A 25,868-nucleotide genomic window follows, 5' to 3' on the forward strand; every position below is an offset into this window, starting at 1 on the left:
GAACCCAAAGAAACAAACTAAATACCTCCCCACTAATGACAGACAAGAGACAGGTGTGGGCTAGAGCAGACAAAAACCAAAGAACACAGAAATATAGATCGGTGGCAGCTAGTAGACCGGCGACGACGACCGCCGAGCGCCGCCCGACCGAGGAGGGGCGCCATCCTCGGTGGATACTGTGACACAGTGTGTGCCCAGTGAGTAGTCTCTCTAAAAAACACTCAACCTGCGAGTGAAACTCCACCGTGCGATCCTTATTTAACATATGCAGCTTGTTTGAGCGTCTCTATCATGCTCTGAGCAGTTCCAATTTGGAACTGGTTCTTAGGCAGATGTTTGGCAAACAAAGGTCACTGCAGCAGTTTAAGAAACGCAGATTTGACCCCCTGCATTACTTGTTAAACTGCATCATAGCTCTCACTTCCCATGGCCTACGTCAGTCTGAGTCATCCTACACTGTAGGATCCTACACTATACCTCTCAACAAATCCAAAGTCAATGTAGATGTGCTATCTTAATTTGATCACTCTGTTGCGCAGCAGAAAATGCTAATTGTAGTGTAAAAAAAAAATGGTTCTAAAGTTAGCAATTTCCACTTTGACATGTAAAACTATTTGTCCTAAAGAAACATTTATCAACACCTACAAAAATGTTCATTAATTAAAATCCACATAATAATTCACATTCTCTGCTGCTGCAGGATTATTTTCATGCTGTGAGAAACTGGTCAATTTAAGATAGTACACATCTGTATGCCACTTTTAACACTTCAATCTCTATCTTCTTTGACAAACAATGAGACCAGATCATTGAGAGTCACTTGGGAGTTACTTTGGATTGAGAGAGTCAGAGAATGGCACATGGGGGAGTCTGGACTAGGTGTCTACAGCTGGGAGATGAGACAGGAGATCTGTCAGTCTTTAATCTCTCTCTGAAGACGGATGAGAGACAACTCATTGGGCGATGATATCAGTTCGGAAGGAGGGGGGAGATGCCCCCGTTTGGCGTCTGTTCAAAAGTAGCAAAGTCCATCTCTGAAGGCCTGTGATGAATGTGTTGTATAAGTGTTTAACTATAGTAGTTTCATGAAAATTCCCTAACAAATGTAAGACTAGAGGCTTAGACGAGAACTCCTCATTGTCATGCAGGGTCGCAATCAAAATAAGCGGTCACAGTGGGTCTTGGGTCACAATCAAAATAAGGAGTTTTTCCAAATCAGGTGTTACTTATTTACCTCCTTTTCACGACAATAAGAACAAATATTTTAATTTAGCATTTGTTCAGGTAGTTATTCATATGGTACCTAGTGAAAATAATATAGTAAGGAGTGTGAAAAATCTTGACTCGCATTTTATCTTGCCTCCCCACTTACTTCAAGGTCATACCAAAAGACTCCCTGACCCGGTACTACCCATCAAATCATCACACAGAAAATGGGACTCTACAGCCAGTAATCTCAGTGTATTTGGGATAAGATCCCAAGTTGCCCTTTCCAATTCCCTCCACTCTACCCCTTGTGTAGTCTAAAGGCATTTCAGGGCAGCTGTCAAATCAGGATTGCAGTTCATTACATTTTTAATTTTTAATTGAGAGACTCTCAGTGTGATCAGTGAAGTGGGGCCGTGGTTGAGTGTGATAGCGTTACCGTCCTATTTTTGCAGGGTGAACCCAGTGTACCAAGGACAAGAAAAAACACAAAAATTACAGCTTTCAAAAGTGAAAAACAACTCTCCTGAGGTTCGAGAGTTGCTTTTGACCTAGACAACTCCCCTTTTGAAAATAGGAAGAGAATCTTCTTTCAAGACCCACTGTGTCTGACAACAGCTGATAAACAGATGAGGGCATGCGCTGTACCAAAATGATTGAATGGCGGGAATCAACGCAATTGCACATTAGCTGACGTGTTCTCAGTAGGATAAGCCTAGTATGCTGATATTAGTTTTTTACTGCAACTGTACATTGTAAATGGTATGTAGTACGATTACTACACAGTATGCAGTTACAGTATTATTGCATGCAGAACTGCTTTAACTCAGTGACATTTGTGGGTTTTCAAGTATGAACTGCTCATTTAAAGTCCTGCCACATCTCAATTGGTATTAGGTCTGGACTTTGACTATAAGAGGCTAAGCCATTCCAAAACTTCCAATATGTTGCTTTTTAACCATTTTCATGACTTGATTGTGTGTTTTGGATCATTGTCTTGCTGCAGACATAATGGGACCCATCATGTCCAAAGATTTGCCAAAAAGCACCTGAAAGCACCTGAATGATCATCAAAAATGTTTTATGGACAGATTAGTCAAAGGTATTACTTTTTGGACGAGATGGGTCCCATTAGCCCTGGAAAAAACCAAACACTGCATTCCACAGTAAGAACCTTATACCAACGGTCAAGCATGGTGGTGGTAGTGTGATGGTTTGGGGATGTTTTTCTGCCTCCGGACCTGGATGACTTGCCTTAATAAAAGGAAGTATGAATTTTGCTCTGTATCAGAGAATTCTACAGGATAATGTCAGGCCATCCGCCTGTCAGCTGAAGCTGAAGTGCAGCTGGGTCATGCAGCAATACAATGATCCAAAACACATAATCAAGTCATGGAAATGGTTAAAAAGCAACAAATTGGAAGTTTTGGAATCATGAATTTCAGCGGCAGGGACTGGGAGACTAGTCAGGATCGAGGGAAAGATGTACAGATGTGCAAAGTACAGAGAGATCCTTGATGAAAACCTGCTCCAGAGTGCTCAGGACCTCAGGACAACGACCCTTATCACACAGCTAAAATAGCTGTGCAGCGATGCTCCCCATCCAACCTGACAAAGCTTGAGATTATCTGCAGAGAAGAATGGGAGAAACTCCCCAAATACAGGTGTGCCAAGCTTGTAGTGTCATACCCAAGAAGACTCGAGGCTGTAATCGCTGCCAAAGGTGCTTCAACATAGATCTGAGTAAAGGATCGGAATACTTATGTAGGTGTGATATTTCAGTTTTACATTTTTATACATTTGCAAAAATGTCTAAAAACTAGTTTTTGCATTGTCATTATGGGGTATTGGTGTAGATCGATGAGGGAAAAAATTATTTCATTAATTTTAGAATAAGCCTGTAACACAACAAAATGTGGAAAAAGTTTCTAACTTTTCATTCATTTCGTATTTTCCAAATGTTCTCGTCAATCAGTAAGTCATTGATCTTTAATTAACCCTACCCAAAACCTCCCTAAAGCAATCAATATATTATTTTATGATCTGACAACCGTTGACTTGTTCTGTTGCTTTTAACATATTACATATTAGCCCTGACTTATGTACTATGCTGTGTTCCTCTGCAGGTCACTTGCTCCACGACCTTGCGCAAATAATAAATTAAATGAGCCGTCAAGCCTCCGTCTTTCAACTGACAAGCAGAACTCAAGGCTAATAGCTGACGGCAGCCATCTTGTTTCTTCTCAGAATGGAAGAAGAATAGATGGAGGAGGAGGGCTGACTGACTGGGTCACTTTTTTTTTTTTTTTTTACCTTTTCCCCTTTTTCTCCCCAATATCATTATATCCAATTGGTAGTTACAGTCTTGTCCCATTGCTGCAACTCCAGTACGGACTTGCTAGAGCTCGATGGGACAAGGGACATCCCAGCAGGCCAAACCTTCCCCTAACCCGGACGACGGTGGGCCAATTGTGCGCTGCCTCATGGGTCTTCTAGTCGCGGCTGGAATCGAGGCGGGATCTGTAGTGACGCCTGTAGCACTGCAGTGCCTTAGACCGCTGCCCACTCAGGAGGCCCCTGGGTCGCTTTGAGCGCGCTCAGTTTGCACAAGCAATAACATCAAGAGGCAGGCGAGCTGAAGGGCAATTAACAGTGAACCAGGACAACATGATGGTACTCCAAAGTTAGTTTTGTGTGTGTGTGTGTGTGTTGTTTTGGTGTGGGGTGCATTTTCCTGGCATGGTTTAGGTCCTCTCATCCCCTTAGAGGGTAAGGTAAACACCAATAAATACACAGCCAGCCATTCTGTGTGATCACCTTCAACCTATGGTGAATCATTTCTATCCTGATGGGAGTGGCCTCTTCCAGGATGACAATGCCCCCATCCACAGAGCACAAGTGGTCACTGAATGGTTTGATGAGCACGAAAATGATGTTTACCATATGCCTTGGCCATCTGTCACCAGATTTGAACACTTGCCAAGGCACATTGAAGCTGTTTTAACGGCTTTTGATGGTGCTCTATTAAGACACTTTATGATGGTGTTTCCTTTATTTTGGCAGTTACCTGTATGTATATGTTTATTGCATATAAAGCGGCCTGAAATGGATGTACAGTTAACTTCCCTGTACTCACCACATTGCTCTCGTGCACCTTAGGGTTCATGGTGAGCTGTACGACGAACCAAGTGGCGTTCCTCAGGATGAAAGCTGTGATCAGGTTCCAGTGGATTATGTTCCTCAAGCAGCGGATACTCCTGGTGGAAGAGAGGAGAATAGAGGAAAGGGTAAGCACTGGTACCTATTAATTATACTGTACAGTGCAACATAGTATCATTGCTATGCATCACATTGTGAATCTTTTGCAAAAAGATATGTATCACGGTTCTTGACGCCTAAGTCAATACATTGCACTGTAATACTCCTGGTGGTGGAGGAGAGAACAGAGGACAGGTTAAGGGCTGGTGGTATGTAGTATAATTATTGCAGTGAGTGCAGTTTTTCCTTCTTCAGTGTAATTATGACCTTTGAACCTAGTGCAAAAATATTTTTTCTTACTACAACATTTTGAGGTGAGCACAACATTTCCTCACGCTATGCAGGATAATGTTGTTAATACATATGATGGAATGATGAATAATGGGACCATGATAAAAAGAGAGAAAGTTAAGAGAGATTGGGGAAGTTTGTGTGTGTGTTTTGCATAATTAGTACAGCATGTGAGTGTGTGTGTGTGTGTGTGTGTGTGTGTGTGTGTGTGTGTGTGTGTGTGTGTGTGTGTGTGTGTGTGTGTGTGTGTGTGTGGGACTATGGCCGTGTGTGTGTGCGTGTGTGTGCGTGGCTTCGTGTGTGTACCACAATTTACATATTCCCTACAGTAAGTCTAAAGAGCTAGACAAGACCCGCTCCCTCAAGCAGGTGGTGTATCACTTTCTCTGTTCTGTTCTAACCACTTCATCCCACCTCCAGTGACAAAGCAAACCACCTCACAATAATCTCCCTTTACCCTCTAATGGTAGAGTTGGGCAGGGTGATCAATCTTTTCCACAGGCCTTAGTATCACCAGCAGCCCAGCGGTTTCTTCAACCCACAGGAATGACTGATCGAATTGGACCAGCTAATGCATGGTTTATTAGATCAGTCAAGGTTGTAATTCACACAATTGGTGTACAAACTTGGAGGTAATAAGACACTAGGAAAGGAAAGCATCCAGGACCAGCAGGGCCCGGATTCACAAAACCTTCTTAAGAATACATTTCTTTGTAAGCGCCATTTTTTCCTTAAGCTTATACTTAAACTACGAAAGGTTGCTACTCCTCAGTAAAGTTATTTAAAATGTTCTTAAGCTTCTTCCCATGTTTCTTCCTATTAAAAAAGTTATGAAGAAATTAGATTCTTGAAAATAATGTTCTTGGATTTTGTCTTGGAAATGTATTTAATTCCAAGATAGCTAAACACTTGTCTTAAACCCACTGCAGTGAGAGAATAAGCCAACGAAAGCAGTTGAACATGTTTAAACTGCCTAGAGTCAATGTCAGCCCCCCGCGGAAATCTATTTTGCATAATAAAGAAATCCCCATAAAAATGTATCAGCTTAACTACAGATATCTGTGGAAGGTGACAGAGCTACTTATTTTTATTTAACTAGGCAAGTCAGTTAAGAACAAATTCTTATTTTCAATGATGGCCGAGGAACAGTGGGTTAACTGCCTTGTTCAGGGGCAGAACGACAGATTTTTACCTTGTCAGCTCGGGGATTCAATCTTGCAACCTTTCGGTTACTAGTGCAATGCTCTAACCACTAGGCTACCTGCCGTCCCAAACAGCTAGAGCAGTGTTTGTCAGACCATGAGACATCCCGAAAATTGGTCTTCTCACAAAATTGTCTGTAGCGTCCGAACGGTCTACAAACTATCACGAGCCCTCTATGGCAAGAGGATACTCTCACAAACACGATGATGTTCTCCATTTTGCTCTACGATCCCCGCAAGCGTCTTGGGACTCGTCTGAAGTCGGTACAACTGATCTGCCGACTTCTGTCTGTAGCGTCTGAACAGTTTGGGCTACACACTAATATCCTTCTGTGGAAAGGTGAGACCCTCAAAAACATGTACAGTGGGGGGAAAAATAATTTGATCCCCTGCTGATTTTGTACATTTGCCCACTTACAAAGAAATGATCAGTCTATAATTTTAATGGTACGTTTATTTGAACAGTGAGAGACAGAATAACAACAAAAAAATCCAGAAAAACGCATGTCAAAAATGTTATAAAATTATTTGCATTTTAACGAGGGAAATAAGTATTTGACCCCTCTGCAAAACATGACTTAGAACTTGGTGGCAAAACCCTTGTTGGCAATCACAGAGGTCAGACGTTTCTTGTAGTTGACCACCAGGGTTGCACACATCTCAGGAGGGATTTTGTCCCACTCCTCTTTGCAGATCTTCTCCAAGTCATTAAGGTTTCGAGGCTGACGTTTGGCAACTCGAACCTTCAGCTCCCTCCACAGATTTTCTATGGGATTAAGGTCTGGAGACTGGCTAGGCCACTCCAGGATCTTAATGTGCTTCTTCTTGAGCCACTCCTTTGTTGCCTTGGCCGTGTGTTTTGGGTCATTGTCATGCTGGAATACCCATATACGACCCATTTTCAATGCCCTGGCTGAGGGAAGGATGTTCTCACCCAAGATTTGACGGTACATGGCCCCGTCCATCGTCCCTTTAATGCGGTGAAGTTGTCCTGTCCCCTTAGCAGAAAAACACCCCCAAAGCATAATGTTTCCACCTCCATGTTTGACGGTGGAGATGGTGTTCTTGGGGTCATAGGCAACATTCCTTCTACTCCAAACACGGCGAGTTGAGTTGATGCCAAAGAGCTTTATTTTGGTGTCATCTGACCACAACACTTTCACCAGTTGTCCTCTGAATCATTCAGATGTTCATTGGCAAACTTCAGACGGGCATGTATATGTATTTTTGAGCAGGGGGACCTTGCGGGCGCTGCAGGATTTCAGTCCTTCACGGCGTAGTGTGTTACCAATTGTTTTCTTGGTGACTATGGTCCCAGCTGCCTTGAGATCATTGAAAAGATCCTCCCGTGTAGTTCTGGGCTGATTCCTCACCGTTCTCATGATCATTGCAACCCCACGAAGTGAGATCTTGCATGGAGCCCCAGGCCGAGGGATATTGACAGTTCTTTTGTGTTTCTTTCATTTGCGAATAATCGCACCAAATGTTGTCACGTTCTCACCAAGCTGCTTGGCGATGGTCTTGTAGCCCATTCCAGCCTTGTGTAGGTCTACAATCTTGTCCCTGACATCTTTGTAGAGCTCTTTGGTCTTGGCCATGGTGGAGAGTTTTGAATCTGATTGATTTATTTCTTTTTTACAGGTAACAAGCTGCAGTTAGGAGCACTCCCTTTAAGAGTGTGCTCCTAATCTCAGCTCGTTACCTGTATAAAAGACACCTGGGAGCCAGAAATCTTTCTGATTGAGAGGGGGTCAAATACGTCAAACATGGAGGTGGAAACATTATGCTTTGGGGGTGTTTTTCTGCTAAGGGGACAGGACAACTTCACCGCATCAAAAGGACGATGGATGGGGCCGTGTGCCGTCAAATCTTGGGTGAGAACCTCCTTCCCTCAGCCAGGGCATTGAAAATGGGTCATGGATGGGTATTCCAGCATGACAATGACCCAAAACACACGGCCAAGGCAACAAAGGAGTGGCTCAAGAAGAAGCACATTAAGGTCCTGGAGTGGCCTAGCTAGTCTCCAGACCTTAATCCCATAGAAAATCTGTGGAGGGAGCTGAAGGTTCGAGTTGCCAAACGTCAGCCTTGAAACCTTAATGACTTGGAGAAGATCTGCAAAGAGGAGTGGGACAAAATCCCTCCTGAGATGTGTGCAAACCTGGTGGCCAACAACAAGAAACGTCTGACCTCTGTGATTGCCAACAAGGGTTTTGCCCCCAAGTACTAAGTCATGTTTTGCAGAGGGGTCAAATACTTATTTCCCTCATTAAAATGCAAATCAATTTATAACATTTTTGACATGCGTTTTTTTCTGGATATCTTTGTTGTTATTCTGTCTCTCACTGTTCAAATAAACTTACCATTAAAATTATAGACTGATCATTTCTTTATCAGTGGCAAACGTACAAAATCAGCAGGGGATCAAATACTTTTTTCCCCCACTGTACATGTCAGTTGTTTTGATCTAGGACACCCACAACTTAAAAGTTGAAAAAATGAATGTAAGTAAAGTATATACAGTATGGAGACTGTCAAGTGCTAAAAATACGGGGTTAAATACATGTAAAAAATGTATATATACATTTTTTACATGTATTTAACCCCTTATTTTTAGCACTTAAGTCTCCATATTGTATATACTTTACTTACATTCATTTTTTTACATGTATTTAACCCCTTATTTTTAGCACTTAACAGTCTCCATACTGTATATACTTTATTTACATTAATTTTACTTACATCCAGTGTATTAACCCTTTATTTTTAGCACTTAACAGTCTCCATACTGTATATACTTTACTTACATTAATTTTTTCAACTTTTACATTCAGATGAGTATTGTGAGGCATGTGGGTGTCCTAGATCAAATGGTGTTTGATCTATATTTATATATATATATATTTATTTCTATAGGACAGACAATTCGGAACAAACCTTCTTGTGATTTTTGGGGGGGACTATCTGTTGTTCCATGTAGAGAATCTGTTATTCAGTGTGTTTGTATGGGCTAATAGCTAATAGCAAATTCAGATGGTTTGGGATGAGCAGGACCGCAGAGTGAAGGATAAGCAGCCAACAAGTGCTCAGCATATGTGGGAACTCCTTCAAGACTGTTGGAAAAGCATTACAGGTGAAGCTGGTTGAGAGAATGCCAAGCGTGTGCAAAGCTGTATTCAAGGCAAACGGTGGCTACTTTGAAGAATATAAAATATAAAATACATTTTGATTTGTTTAACACTTTTTTGCTTACTACATGATTCCATATATGCTATTTCATAGATTTGATGTATTCACTATTATTCTACAATGTAGCAAATAGTACAAATAATGAAAAACCCTTGAATGAGTAGGTGTGTCCAAACTTTTGACTGGTATTGACTGATCTTTCTGGGTAAGTCTATAAGAGCTTTGCACACCTGGATTGTACAATATTTGCCCATTATTCTTTTCAAAATTCTTCAAGCTCTTTCAAATTGGTCATTGATCATTGCCAGACAACCATTCTCAAGTAATGCCGTAGATTCTTCAAGCAGATTTAGGTCAAACCTGTAGCTTGACAACTCAGCAACATTTACTGTGTTCAGAGCAAACAACTCCAGTGTATATTTTTGGCCTTGTGTTTTAAGTTATTGTCCTGCTGAAAGGTGAATTCGTCTCCCAGTGTCTGAACCAGGGTTTTCTTTTGGATTTTGCCTGTGCTTAGCTCCATTCCATTCATTTTTTATCCTGAAAAACTCCCCAGTCCGTAATGATTACAAGCATACCCATAACATGATGCAGCCACCAATTGCTTGAAAATATGGAGAGTGGTACTGTACTTAGTAATGTGTTGTACTGGATGTGCCCCAAATATAACACTTTGTACTCAGGACAAAAAGTGAATTGCTTTGCCACATTTTTTGCAGTATTACTTTAGTGCCTTGTTGCAAACAGGATGCATGATTTGAGATATTTTCTGTTCTGTACAGGCTTCTTTCTTTTCACTCTGTCATTTAGGTTAGTACTGTGGAGTAACTACAATGTTGTTGATACATCCTCAGTTTTCTCTTATCACAGTCATTAAACTCTTTAGCTGTTTTAAATTGGCCTTAGAGTGAAATCCTTGAGCGGTTTCCTTCCTCTCCGGCAACTGAGCTAGGAAGGACATGTATTTTTGTAGTGACTGGGTGTATTGATACACCCTCAAGTATTATTAAATAGAAATTCCACCCAAAAAAGAGCTTTTGGTATTTGTGTAATTTGCCATTGTTGATATAGTCCCAAAATGTTTTGCATGTCAGCAATCAAGTTTTGAAGATATAACTTTTAAAATACAGCCGGTATGATGCATTTTGCATCAACAATGGTATAATGACACAAAAACAAATACAAATACAATATATATTTTTTTCCCCCTGTTCAAATACTTTTTATTGAACACACACACGAATGGTGTATAGGTATAAAAGACAAGTATGCAATTCTTATCTGAACATACAAGAACAGACAGAAACAACAAGACCCAGAGTTCTAGGTACAAAACAAATAATACAAAACAAGACATACAGAACAAGGACAGGTAGAAAGAAAGAGGGTAGATGTCACCCCCCCTTATCCCCCCCTCTCCAACTGCTCAGGTGCCGGGGCAAGCACATGCCGCCCAAAGGTAGATTAAAATAATACAATTGAGTGTGCGTTAAGATGTACAAATTCACAGCGCAGACTGGTCCAAGCAAGAGAGGAAAGGCTGCCAGATTTGATCAAATGTTTATCATTTATTGTTCAGAATATATCTATATCTATCTAATTTCTTTCTAAGTGTACAGTGTTTGCCAATTTGTTGAGCCATAATTTGGTAGAGGGAGCTTCCCTCCTTTTCCAAAACAACAAGATATTTTTTTTTTCTGAAATGAGAGTGTAAGAGATGAGTTGTTTTTGGGGGTTGGTTAATCCGTTTAGGGAATCAGACACTCCCAGGATTATCAGAAGCGGGTCTGGGTCAATTTAAATCTCCAGAACTTCAGAGCGGTTCCTAAAAATTCCACACCAATAACCAACCAAGTTAGAGCATAGGGCAAAACTGTGGAGTAGTGTACCCTGCGCAGCCTGACATTTATAACACATAGGGTATGTATCAGGAAATATCCTATGCAGTTTAGTTTGGAATAGTGTAATCTGTGTAATACCTTGAATTGTATGAGACGATGTCTGGAGTTAATGGAGCAGGTGTGGATATACTCCATCTTCCCAGTCTGCCACAGAAATGTCAGTCCCTAGTTCTTCCTCCCATTTTCCCTTAATGGCATCTGTAGTAGGTATGCTAACAGATTGAAAAGTGTCATATAGACAAGATATCAGTTTGTCTGAGGTGGGGCATATTTTTATGCATCCGTCAAACATGGAAGGTTTAGCATTCCCAAATGTCGGGAGGTGTTTTCTAACATAGTCTCTAATTTGTAGGTATCTGAAAAAGTTATTTCTGGGAAGATTATACATTTCCCTTAGCAACTCAAAGGAGGCAAAGGTCCCTTCTATATATAGAACCCCTATGGTATTTATCCCTAGCTCTCCCCATCGCTCAAAGGTGTTATCAAGGTTAGAGCGGGCAAAGGAGGGATTCCTCGCAACAGGGAGCATGAATGATATTGGTCTAAGATCAAAGTGGACTTTAATTTGCTTCCAGATTCGGACTATGCTATGTATAATAGGATTGTTACTATAAAGTGACATCTCCAGATTGACAGGAGACAAAATCACAGCGCCAATAGAGAAGGGGTGACAATCCTCACACTCCATACTAAGCCAGCTGGATGACGGAAGTGTGTCATCCAGCAAAAACGTAACAGCGCGGAGGTTAGCGGCCCAATAGTAAAACTATAACATTTGGGAGAGACAATCCTCCTTCCATCTTGGATTTACAGAGGTGTTTTTTTTACCTATCCTGTGTGTTTTATAATCCCAGATGAATGGATTGACAATTGAGTCCAGTTGTTTATGAAAGTATTTAGGTATGACTACTGTGATGTTCTGGTATAGGTAGAGCAGTTGTGGGAGGAAGAACATTTTAATGGCATTAATTTTTCTGAGCAGAGAAATTGGGAGAGTTCTCCAAAATTGTATGTTTGCCTTGAGTTTTTGCCTCAGAGAGGGGAAATTCTCTTTAAATAGTGAGGAGTATTGTTTGGTAACTGCAATTCCTAGGTAGGTAATTTTTCTGAAGATAACTTAACTGGAAGATGTTCTAGCCAAGAGGTGTTTTGCAACCTTATGGGCATTAATTCGCTCTTCTTACAATTTATTCTGTATCTTGAGAAGTTACCAAACAAATTAATCACATAATGAATAGCTGGAGTTCTGTTACATAGAGGAGAATGTCATCTGTGTATAGGGAAATCTTATTTAGAGTATCTTTAGTATTATAGCCATGTATTGCTACATGAGATCTGATCGCCTGAGCGAGAGGTTCAATAATTAGAGCAAAGAGCATAGGCGACAGCACACAACCCTGCCTTGTCCCTCTATAAAGGTTTAATCGGGGCGACAATGATTGGTTAGTGAGTATTCTCGCACAGGGGTTCCTATATAAAAGCTCCAATATAACATTTCTGTAGGACCTTGAATAGATAGGACCACTCAACTTGGTCAAAGGCCTTTTCGACGTCAAGAGATATAATGGCAAGGTCCACGTTAGGTAACCTCTGAGAATACATAATGTTGAAGAGGCGCCTGAGATTGAAGAATGAGTTTATGTTAGGGATAAAGCTTGTCTGGTCCGTACGGACCAATATGCCCATTAAAGTGCTAAGCCTGTTAGCCAGAGTTTTTGCTCAAATCTTTTGGTCTGTATTAAGGAGAGATATTGGTCTTATTTGACCCTACTGCTTCCGGATCTTTACCCTTCTTATGTATAACTGTAATGAACGCCTCATCCAAAGTAGGTGGGAGAGCTCCATCCTCATTGGCCTGAACCAACATTTTGTGCAGGTAGGGGGAGAGCATGTTGCTGAATGTTTTATAGAATTCACCAGGGTATCCATCTGGGCCCGGGGTCTTGCCACTCTTTAGAGATTCAATTGTTTCTCGAATTTCTCCAAGAGATATATTCTTATTCAGGAAGATGGAATCGTCCTGGTTCAGGGCAGAGAGATTACAGTCCTCCAAAAAGGTTTGCATAATTAAGGGGTTAGGATCTGCTTTAGATGTATATAGAGTCTCGGAAAACTGACGGAATCTGTCATTGATGTCTTTGGGGGAAGAGAGTAATTCCCCAGATGCAGATATAACTTTGTGAATCATTCAGTCACTCACATTTTTTTGAAGTTGTCTGGCGAGTAATTTGTGTGGTTTGTCACCAAACTCAAAATATTTTTGTTTGGCATAGAGAAAAGATTTAGCAATTTTAGCTGAGAGAATCTGATTATATTCAAATTTTAAAGAGGTATTTTTTTATGTTTCTCCATAGATGGATGGCTAGCATTCTCCCAATCCAGTAAGTGAATTTGTCCCTCCAATTCTACCAAATTTTATCTGTTTTGCCTACTCCTGGCAGCCTGAAAGGAGATGATACAGCCTCTCAAATAAGCCTTCAGTGTTTCACACAATAATGCTGGGGAAGTCTCTGTAATTTGTCTCTGTAATTTGGTCTTTAAGATGTTCACAGTATGTTGGTTCTGTGAGGAGCTGAGGATTCAACCTCCAGACCCTCTCATTTGGTACAATGTCACCCAATCTCAGGGAGAAGGTGAGTGGACTGTGGTCAGAGATTATAATGTCATGATACCTCACATTACAGGTATAGGGGAGTAATTTCGCATCAACCAAAAAGTAGTCAATTTGAGTATAAACATTGTGAACATGAGAGTAAAAGGAGTATTCCCTACCCGTAGAGTTAGAGATCCTCCATATATCAAATAAGTTCACATTTTTTATGTAGGCATTCAAGAATTCGCTTGAATAGGAGGTAGGGGTACGCCGGGTAGAGGATCTATCCAAATATTTGTCTAGCACGCAGTTAAGGTCCCCTCCAATGACCAAATTAGTATGGGCGATATCTGGAATCAGGGCAAGGACTCTTTGGAAAAAAGAGGGTTTATCAATGTTTGGCCCATAGATATTTAGTAGTGTTACAGAAGTAGGGTGGATCTATCCTATTATGATCACATAACGACCCTCTTTATCCACAATAGTAGTTTTATGTAGAAAGGGAATTCCTTTCCATACCAGAATCGCTGTCCCTCTCGTTTTGGCGGAGAAGTTAGAGTTATACACTTGCCCCACCTACCACATTTAAGTCTGCTATGAGAATTGTTTTTCAGATGGGTTTCTTGCAAAAATATAATATCAGATGAGAGTGCTTTCAAGTGGGCTAGGACCTTGCCTCTCTTAATTGGTTTGTTTAAACCTTTCACATTCCAGGAAGTGAATGTAAGCCGCGCCCTCCTCTCGTTTGTAGTTGCTATGGCGGCCTGCATAACATGTAACTCAATAAAAAGGTATGAAAGCTCACCAAACCATCATGATCAGCATATGTAGCACCTACACCCGAGCAGTATCCAACCGACCCCTCCCCCCCTGGGCAAGCACCATTACTCTCCACCCTGTCACCCTACTTTCCTGAACATTCCCCCCCCCCCCCACCTCAACCCACCTTTAACAGGCATACACAAATAGGAGAGAAAAAATAATAAAAATAATAAACACATTGTCTGGCCGATGCCAAAAATGAATGGGGCGACCTCGAACAAGAGGTAAAACAAAAATAAAATCCCAACTATACGTTCACCTCTCACTATCCTAGAACTTTTACTAACATATGAACTGAGGAGGCTCCCGCGAATAAAGTGTTCAGTTAGCATCTAATAAACCTAAACAGAATAAGTTGCAACTTAAACATATTGCGCACTTAAGTGTCGTCTTGGGTTAATCCCTGAGATAAGCAATATATAGCATCGCAAGATTATATTGCTAAGCAATGCCGGTCTAAACATAAACCATCAGCAAACGACATAGACTGCAGTACATTTACATATTGTGGGTTAGGAGATCGGAAAAAGGATTTTGCCAAACTAAACGTACCCCCAGTCAAAAAAAAATTCAAAATATATATACACTGCTCAAAAAAATAAAGGGAACACTAAAATAACACATCCTAGATCTGAATGAATGAAATAATCTTATTAAATACTTTTTTCTTTACATAGTTGAATGTGCTGACAACAAAATCACACAAAAATAATCAATGGAAATCCAATTTATCAATCCATAGAGGTCTGGATTTGGAGTCACACTCAAAATTAAAGTGGAAACACTACAGGCTGATCCAACTTTGATGTAATGTCCTTAAAACAAGTCAAAATGAGGCTCAGTAGTGTGTGTGGCCTCCACGTGCCTGTATGATCTCCCTACAACGCCTGGGCATGCTCCTGATGAGGTGGCGGATGGTCTCCTGAGGGATCTCCTCCCAGACCTGGACTAAAGCGTCCGCCAACTCCTGGACAGTCTGTGGTGCAACGTGGCGTTGGTGGATGGAGCGAGACATGATGTCCCAGATGTGCTCAATTGGATTCAGGTCTGGGGAACGGGCGGGCCAGTCCATAGCATCAATGCCTTCCTCTTGCAGGAACTGCTGACACACTCCAGCCACATGAGGTCTAGCATTGTCTTGCATTAGGAGGAACCCAGGGCCAACCGCACCAGCATATGGTCTCACAAGGGGTCTGAGGATCTCATCTCGGTACCTAATGACAGTCAGGCTACCTCTGGCGAGCACATGGAGGGCTGTGCGGCCCCCCAAAGAAATGCCCCCCACACCATGACTGACCCACCGCCAAACCGGTCATGCTGGAGGATGTTGCAGGCAGCAGAACGTTCTCCACGGCGTCTCCATACTCTGTCACGTCTGTCACATGTGCTCAGTGTGAACCTGCTTTCATCTGTGAAGAGCACAGGGTGCCAGTGGCGAATTTGCCAATCTTGGTGTTCTCTGGCAAATGCCAAACGTCCTGCACGGTGTTGGGCTGTAAGCATAACCCCCACCTGTGGACGTCGGGCCCTCATACCACCCTCATGGAGTCTGTTTCTGACCGTTTGAGCAGACACATGCACTTTGTGGCCTGCTGGAGGTCATTTTGCAGGGCTCTGGCAGTGCTCCTCCTGCTCCTCCTTGCACAAAGGCGGAGGTAGCTGTCCTGCTGCTGGGTTGTTGCCCTCCTACGGCCTCCTCCACGTCTCCTGATGTACTGGCCTGTCTCCTGGTAGCGCCTCCATGCTCTGGACACTACGCTGACAGACACAGCAAACCTTCTTGCCACAGCTCGCATTGATGTGCCATCCTGGATGAGCTGCACTACCTGAGCCACTTGTGTGGGTTGTAGACTCCGTCTCATGCTACCACTAGAGTGAAAGCACCGCCAGCATTCAAAAGTGACCAAAACATCAGCCAGGAAGCATAGGAACTGAGAAGTGGTCTGTTGTCACCACCTGCAGAACCAGTCCTTTATTGGGGGTGTCTTGCTAATTGCCTATAATTTCCACCTGTTGTCTATTCCATTTGCACAACAGCATGTGAAATGTATTGTCAATCAGTGTTGCTTCCTAAGTGGACAGTTTGATTTCACAGAAGTGTGATTGACTTGGAGTTACATTGTGTTGTTTAAGTGTTCCCTTTATTTTTTGAGCAGTGTATATATATATATATATATATATATATATATATATATATATATATATATATGTATATATACCCCAAAATAATAATCTACATTAATTTAACTATACACATACATAATAATAATAAAATGCTAAGAGCAAAAAAAATAAAAATAATAATAATAATAAAGTACAAATAATAATTATATGTACGCACACCTAAACATAGACACAAGCACCACAGAAGGCTGGTGGGAATGGAATCGGGAGAGCGGCCCAAGGCTCTGACAGAACCAGGTGTCTTCGTCTGCCCCGCCCCAACCATCCCCCCAAGTCCCCTGCAGGCAATAAATAAATGGTATGGTAATAAGAATAATGTAAGAATTGAAAAATAAATAACAAAACAAAACAAAAATGGGGGAATATAGGTATATCCATCCGAAAGTGTCAATGATCAAACCTGGAAGGCCACTCAAACAGGCATCGCTCTAAACTCCAATGACATGTCAGTCGTCCAGCCGGAATGACAGTGAAATTAACGTTAAATGAGAGCTCTGACCGCCCTCCATTGGTCGGCTCAGCATCTTACATGTTTGGTAGTGACAATAAACCTTCAGTCGGCAGCCCTCGCTGAGACAGTTTAATAAGGTTTCACCCGTTATGGCATAGTATGGATTCGAGTCCATGAGCAGACACTAACACACAATGACAAGGTGCTCTAACCCGTACAGGGGATTGGTGTATATTCCCAGATAAACTTCTCTGCGTCCAAAACCGAGGAGAGACAAATCTTCTCACTGGAAGGCGGGGTAATTCTTGCAGGGAAGCACAAGGCTGGGCGAAGATGGAGTTTGTAGAGTTTGGTCATGACATCTCCGTAGCCGGCGCGATGCTTTGCCACATCGGGCGCATAATCATCATAGACATGGAAGGGATGTCCTTTATTTAACAGGTTACCCCTCATTCGAGCCTCGCGCAGGATAAGATCCTTGGTCTTGAAACTGTGACAACAGATGATTACTGGGCGAGGACGTTGGCCCGGTCCAGGCACTAGGACAAGTGCACGATGTGCACGGTCCAGCTGGGGATCCGAAGCCAAAACATCCGATCCCATTGCATCCCTCAATAGCTTGGTGAAGAAGTTAGTGTGGCGAGAGCCAGCCTCCACCCCCTCTGCCAGATCAACAACACGAAGGTTATGACGTCTGGATCGGCCCTCTAGGTCGACCACTTTCACAGAAAGCCTCTGCACACTATCCTGCAAGGATGTGCATAGCTTCTCTAACTTGTCGATCCTACCAGCATTGAATTCAGAAGCCTTCTCAAGGTCCACAATACTCTGGCCCTGTGAAGCAACCGTTTGAATGGTGCTCTCAATTTTGGTGTCCAGTTCAGCAAAAGTAGCCTTAAAATCCTCAGCTATAGCAACACGTAGTTCTCGCAGAGCCCGGGTAAGTTCTGAAAGTGTCACGTTGTTACTTGTGCCTTCTGCCATGTCTGTCTCATTGTTTGGTGGGGAGGAGGCCTCCGATGAGGATTTATTGTCCTTTGGACGCCAATTACTCGGCATGTTCACATAGAAATTACAATATTGTATTAGAAAGAGACGTTTGTTGTAAAAAGTGCTGTAAAGTAGGTTAAGTTTCATTGTTTTGCAAAAAAAGTTGCAGGAGCCTCACACACAACCGTTCACTCCAACACGCAAGCTCAGCGCCCTAAAATATCGTTTTTGGGAGGAGATTTCCTTTAATAACTTCACCATGCTCAAAGGAATATTCTATGTTTTATTTTTTATATTTACTAATCTACCGATAGGGGCCCTTCTTTGTGAGGCATTGGGAAAAACTCCCTGGTCTTTGTGGTTGAATCTGTGTTTGAAATTCACTGCCCGACTGAGGGACCTTACAGATGTGTGGTGTATAGAGATGAGGTAGTCGTTCAAAAAATTATGTTAAACACTATTATTGCACACAGAGTCAGTCCATGTTACTTATTATGTTTACTTCTGAACGTATTTAGTCTTGCCATAAGAAAGTGGTTGAATACATAATACTCAAGACATTTCAGCTTTTCGTTTTTAATTAATTTAGTTCCACTTTGACATTATGGGTATTGTGTGTAGGCCAGTGACAAAAAAAATATACATTTTGTCCATTTTAAATTCAGGCTGTAACACAACAAAATGTGAAAAGAAAGTAATGGGGTGTGAATACTTTCTGAAAGCATGTATTGACAGCATTCCTCCCACGTTATACAACATTTTTAATGGCTCATTACATCATGTGTTTATTCAAAAACCTTTCCAACCAATGTAATAAATGTGACAGAATGCACACTGTGCTAGATGACCTGTTTTTACCATGTTACAGTAAGTGCTTTGTGGTTGTACAAGAGACACACACACACACACACAAGCACGCACACACACGCAAGGAGGCACATGCGCACACGTAAGCACGCATACATGCACACATGGCTGACATAGCTACACCTACAGGTTCTGCCAAAAACAAAGCCCTTTAAGCTTTGAAAAAAACATCTGAATTCCTAAATTATTTATGACTAATCCACCAGAGACTGTTTTGGGGTACAGCCAATGTCGACATTGTCCTCTACCTTTCCTTCTCTTTATTTTTCTCTCACAAGAAATTTCACTAATACCTTTGACTCTCTCTTTCGTCTCTCCCCCCACTGTGCGTCATCTTTCATTTTAACCCTGTCCTTCATTCACCCTCACCTCAGTCCTTCTCCCTCTTTCAAAATGACCACTGTAATTTACTCCTCATTTTTACTCCTCTCTTCTTCACTCTCTTTCTGTCATCCCCCTCATTCTATTTTTCTCTCTCTCCCCTCCCCTCTCTCTCTCTCTCTCTCTCTCTTCCTTTCTCTTCGTCAGGCTGGACTAAATTACGGGAGGCAGCGGAGAGTGGACCCATGTTTCCTTATCTTCCTACTTCTCCTCCAATTATCCCTGACAAGGTATCGCTGGACAGGGGTTGTCTAAGTCAAGGGTTGCTGGCTCAGTTCCCTTCAGACATAACCTTACGTGTCTTACGTGTATTCATTTGAGAGCCAAAGAAAGGATCTGAAGCTCTAGAAATCTACCTCAATTCTATTTACAGATGCACTTTCATGGAGATCTCAGAGACAAAACAAGGATCCCAAATGGCACTCTATTCCCTTTGTTGTGCACTACTTTTGACCATGGGCCCTGGACTGCGATGGTTTGCGATGATCTTCTTCAGGGGAAAATATTTTGGAATATGGTTAACTCTAGCTGGTAGGTATGCCGAGTTATACAAGTGTGTTATGTTTCCAATTAAGTAGACATTTGAGAAGTCCGGGGGCTGACCCATCAAATCCTATTAAATTAAAGAGACTTAAAAGAATTCTAGAGGACTAATATTTTAAGTACAGACACTCACAAAACCCAAAATATCTGGTGTGTGTCATACAGGAAATGTTACTTTTAATCTGAAATCAAAACATTGAGGAGGTTGAGGTTTCAGAATGTGTCTTTTTGGCGAGTATATGTAGACAGTCTCTTGTTTACAGAGTATCTAGGTATGGACAGAGACACACACATACTTTCAAAATGATTATCTTATATAAAACACACTTTGAAAGGCACACACACATACACACATGCACACTGTACGCAGAGCCCCTGGTCGTCACAGCTCTCCATAGAGAAGTGTCTCTGAGGGATTGCGTTAGAGCGTGCAAATTTATTTATTTTAAAGTGCAGGCTTCAGAGGAACAAATTAGGATATAAGAGGCATCAAAGTGATTCTTTGATTTATTTGCCACTGCATATCAATGTAGGTAAAAAGGGAAACAGAATGGCCCTGAAGAGGAATGCAATACTGGGCTTGGATGGAGCTCTGTGCTGTGTGGTGCTGTGTGAGAGCAAAAGACTGGCCTGAAAATGAACTTTATCATTATTCTTTTCATTTTAATTTGATTAATAATAAGGCACTTCATGTCATTTCACAGGCAATTTAAACTTTTGTCATTAGAAAAGTGACAGAGATAAATATTATGAGAAAGTGGGAGAAGGGAGAGTTAGGGAGTGAGGGAGGACAAAGTGAAGCCACATTATGAAAAGAACATTAAACGCAGAAACTCAATTTGCGATTATTTTCTCAGTGGCCTAAACCTATTTACAGTGTTTCTTGAATGTGCCAGACTGCCCAGTGCACTGTTTATTTATTGGGGAGTACTGACTGTAAGCACACTACCAATTTACAGGGTATACAAATATATGAGGGAGAACAAGATATGATACTTCAGTTCACACAGTGATTCTGTGTGATTCAGTCAGTAGAGCATGGCACTTGCAACACCAAGGGTTGAGGGTTCAATGCCACTGGGGCCACCCATACACCAACTGTACGCATGCACGACTGGATAAGCGTCTGCTAAATGGGATATTACAATTTCAGTAAGTCCCCTTTTTGCCTTCAAGAGAATAAAACACTCCCATAACCTAACAAACCTCTTTCTGTCAAACTTTTATAAGAGTTTTACAATGGTAGAAATGAACTGGAACGAAAACAGTCACCTGACTAGGGCTCTGGTAAAAAGTAGAGCACTCTATAGGGAATAGGGGGCCATTTGGAACCCCCTCTATCTATCTCTATTGAGAACAAATCAAATCAAATTGTATTGGTCACATACACATATTTACCAGATGTTATGGCGGGTGTAGCGAAATGCTTGTTCAATATGCCACCGCAGTCAAGATGTTGCCTAGCTCCATGAATGACAAGAGAAACTCTAAATGCTAAATTATCAGACACACCCACACCAGCAGCAGTGCTGCAGCCCTTATCTAAATGAAGTGGTGATGGGGAGAAACAAGCTTTTCTGTATGGGGTCCCAGGCTACATGGTGAGGTTCAGAATGTGGAATTGACATGCACACACACACACACCAGCCTGGCCTCAGAGCCATGTGAGACATATTTTACATATTTCTGAGCACCTGCAAGACATATCATACCTACTAATGGTCTAGCTACTTCAGACAGAAACAAAGGTAGGGAGGTTGGTCAGAGAGGATGGGTAAGTGTAATGCCCATCTGTCTAACAATCCAAACGTTGAGTGTCGAGTCGTGTCAGGGAAAACTAGTATTTTAGCTAACCCTTCCACTAATCCTTATTCTAAAATTAACCCAATTCAACTAACCTGCTATGTAAATTCACCTATTCTTTGTCGCTTTAGTTTCCCTAACCTTTAATGTAAATTAACTTAACCTAACCTTTGTAGTTAGTTCACCTAACCACCAACAAGCAACCGGGTTTTAGAGAAAGATGTATAATACTATATGTTCTCCAAGACCTATGATAACTTACATCATCCAATTAATATGCTATTGTATGACCAGGTAAGACGTATGGTACTATATACACTACCGACAAAGAGACTTGCTTGGGCCAAGAAACACGAGCAATGGACATTAGACCGGTGGACATTTCTCCTTTGGTCTGGAGTCCAAATTGGAGATTTTTGGTTCCAACCGCCGTGTCTTTGTGAGACGCGGTGTGAGGTGAACGGATAATCTCCGCATATGTATTTCCCACTTTAAAGCATGGAGGAGGAGGTGTTATGGTGTGGGGGTGCTTTGCTGTTGACACTGTCTGTGATTTATTCAAGGCACACTTAACCAACAACTGCAAATTGACCGCAAGAAGCCCAAACAGATATAATATTTGACTAAAAAATTCTAATTTCAAACCATGCATACATTGAATAAATCACAGACAGTGTCAACAGCAAAGCACCCCCACACCATAACACCTCCTCCTCCATGCTTTAAAGTGGGAAATACATATGCGGAGATTATCCGTTCACCTCACACCGCGTCTCACAAAGACACGGCGGTTGGAACCAAAAATCTCCAATTTGGACTCCAGACCAAAGGAGAATTTTCCACTGGTCTAATGTCCATTGCTCGTGTTTCTTGGCCCAAGCAATACATTCATGTGTCTCTCTCTCTATTATGCATGGGAATACTTGGGAACAGAATTTTCCAAATTAAAATCACTTGCTGGTGTTTTTACAGTCTTATGTCCAACAATGCAAATTCTAACATACTTTTTTTTGGTCCGAAAACTTGGGGAACCCTGCTAACAGTTGGGGAACCCTGCTATAGGTCCTCTAATTCATATGATATTGTACAACTGCTATTCCATTCATAATGTAATTTATCGTAACATAACATATATTACTAAATGGAGTGTCACAGAATAAAACAAATTGCCCTGAGACAAAGTTGCACACACACACTTGAGTTCTCTTCTCTGGGCACAGTCGAAGTTCAAATCTCTGGCAACACAACCATTGTCACATTGTCAAAATCGGACACACTTCTCATTCTTACTTCCAACTCCAGCCTCCAGGCTCTAACCACCAAGCATAGCTGAGCAGCAGGGACCTGCAGAATAACAGATTATTTCACAATAAGTTAAAGGGGACTGTGGAAAAGAACTGGAGTGTGGTGCAGTGCAGTGTTTAAAGCCACACTGGGCTGGGTAAATATGAGGGCATGGCCACAAGTGTGGTAAAACCAAGACCATTCAAACCCAGATCAGTTCTACCAGAACATGCTGTTCTGGTAGAACTGCAGCTGAGCTAAATACCATGTATATAACTAAAGCAGTTTACCAGAAAAGGATATTATGCATTTCAGCAACCATAGTCCATCCACAACATGCAATGGCTAAGTGCTACATAAGTATTCCCACCTAGAGCTCATCGGAGATGTTCTGTTCTACACTGTGTTCTATTTTTGACATGTTCTATGTTCTATTATCTTTCATTCTATTCTGTATCGTCTACTATTCTAATACTAGGCACAAGCACCAACGCATTATACATCATAGCTACTTGAATAATACATTGTCAAGTTCTTATTTTGAAATAGTTAAACTGGATATCTGGGTGCACTGGAATCACCTAATCGTTTCCTGTTTGTTGTGACAGTAGTAAATGATAGGGAACCCAGGTTTGTGTGTGCATGTGTATATACTGTATGTAACTTTGCAGATGGAAAAAGTACCCAATCGTCATACTTGAGTAAAAGTAAAGATACCTTAATAGAAAATGGCTCAAGTAAAAGTGAAAGTCACCCAGTAAAATACTACTTGAGTAAAAGTCTAAAAGTATTTGGTTTTAAATATACTTAAGTATCAAAAGTAAAAGTATAAATTATTTCACATTCTTTATATTAAGCAAACCAGACGGCATCATTTTAATTAAAAAAAATGATGGACAGCCAGAGGCACACTCCAACACTTAACATTCATGCTTCGTTTGTAAATGATGTCTAAGTTAGTCTGCCAGATCAGAGGCAGTAGGGATGACCAGGGATGTTCTCTTGATAAATTCATACATTTTCCTGTCCTGCTAAGTATTCAAAATGTAACGAGTACTTTTGGGTGTCAGGGAAAACGTATGGAGTAAAAATTACATACTCTTTTTTAGGAATGTAGTGAAGTAAAAGTAAAAGTAGTCAAAAATATAAATAGTGAAGTACAGATACCCAAAACTACCTAAGTAGTACTTTAAAGTATTTTTACTTAAGTGATTAAGTGGGACAACTACAGGTACTCCCTTGTGTGTTATATGGCAGAAATCAAATAATTAAAGGTCAGAAATTCTCTGAATCACTAACTTCCAGCAGAATGAGATGATGAACATGTGAGTTCAGTACTCAGCAGAGAGATATAGGCAGTTGTCCCTTCCTTGGCTTTTTTATTTAGGATTACAGCAAGTTCCAGTCTTGGTAAAGAAGAGAATAATTATGTCCCTTATGAAAGCCCACACTTCTGCCATTGTGCATTACCTGATAAAGTGATCCTGAATCGGTATAAACGAGTATTGACTGGTTCTTTCAGTAAATTTCTATTAATGTGTATTACATTATACACCATTAACCCAGATAGCAGAAACGGGGTCTGTTGAGCCATTAATAAGTATTATTTAATCCCCCAACGTCAAATACGTTGACGAACAATCATCACTTGTTTGCACTAGAGTCAAGTCAGCAATCTGTGTGATTGGTTAGTGTATCTGCTTACTCAACAGCAGGCTATAGGACTTGACCTTTTCAGGAGGAGGTAACGCTGGAGTGTGCGTGGGGAATGGGAATTGTGTGTGTGTGTGTGTGTGTGTGTGTGTGTGTGTGTGTGTGTGTGTGTGTGTGTGTGTGTGTGTGTGTGTGTGTGTGTGTGTGTGTGTGTGTGTGTGTGTGTGTGTGTGAGAGAGAGTGCAGGTTACCCATCGAGATAATGACTTGCCTTAGGTGGGTCACCGGGTCTCTAAATGGTCTCTCCATAATGACTCGATGCCCAAAACTACCTTGCCCTCAAGGTTAGAGAGTACCCGGGTATTGAAGCAAAGTAGCATAATCAATGGTCCCATGTTGTTCCAGAATGCCTTGAAGGTTGTCATAAATTACTCCCATCACCCTAATCATCAATAAGTCTCTTTATGGAGTTGTAAGGATTCAATCTCCTCAGCCTCTCCCCTTCTCTACCCATCAGCTTTGCTCTTGACGTAGTTTGTACGCATCATTCATTATGCTTTTGGAAGGTGCTACAGTTTGAAGTCCTATACCATGTTATTAGTACTATGGTCAGTGTAGAATTAATTTTAAAAGTCCTTAGTGAAGCAAAGGGAAATAAGACAGACACGTGGCTAAGATCCATCAAACCAAATGAAGACAGAACATAGCACCATGGCTACCCCAGGAAGCCCTTTGAATCACTAATAAGCAGTGGGCGGCTGAAGGCTCTTTTCACACATCTCTGAGCTCTTGTAAAAAAGAAAGCGGGATCAGGGACCCCCTCCGGAAAAAAAACATGCCACATCGCTGTTAAAACGTGCCTTTAATCGTCCCCTTTAAGTAACCACAAAAGTGCCTTGGTTTATAATGAGGACATCTCTAAGTTGGGTAGAAGTGTTGTGGTACAGTATCTCTACAGCTATTTGCTTTTCCTTTTTGGTAGCAGACTTTGTCCCTTTCAACAGGGAGCTGTATTTATGTCAATGATTTGCAGCTTGATTCAATGTGGATGTTCATGTTCGCACCTTGGCAACAAAGGTCTTTAACAACGTGTTGGAACTGGACCTCTGCAAACTGGCTCTAATGGAGTGAACAAAAGCAAAGTTAATAACAAATCAGGCCATGCTGAAACATTGACTGCCACTAGGCTAGACAACTTTTTGTCTGATGCGTTGATGCCAGCCAGCGCCAGGTGAGCTGTGATAATCACT

The 25,868-nt window shown here is 41.5% G+C and overlaps 1 protein-coding gene across 1 annotated transcript in view; it reads right to left on the bottom strand.

The window, feature by feature from the left end:
• LOC106607456 (corticotropin-releasing factor receptor 1) overlaps positions 1-25,868 on the bottom strand; it is a 181,032-nt gene that overhangs the window by 19,057 nt on the left and 136,107 nt on the right. Inside the window, exon 7 of the mRNA XM_014204418.2 lies at positions 4,343-4,463. Within this exon, the coding sequence (XP_014059893.1) occupies positions 4,343-4,463 (121 nt within the window). The remainder of the gene's footprint in view (positions 1-4,342; positions 4,464-25,868) is intronic.

This window comes from Salmo salar, chromosome ssa06 (assembly GCF_905237065.1).
Source record: "Salmo salar chromosome ssa06, Ssal_v3.1, whole genome shotgun sequence".
Taxonomy (NCBI): Eukaryota; Metazoa; Chordata; class Actinopteri; order Salmoniformes; family Salmonidae; genus Salmo; species Salmo salar.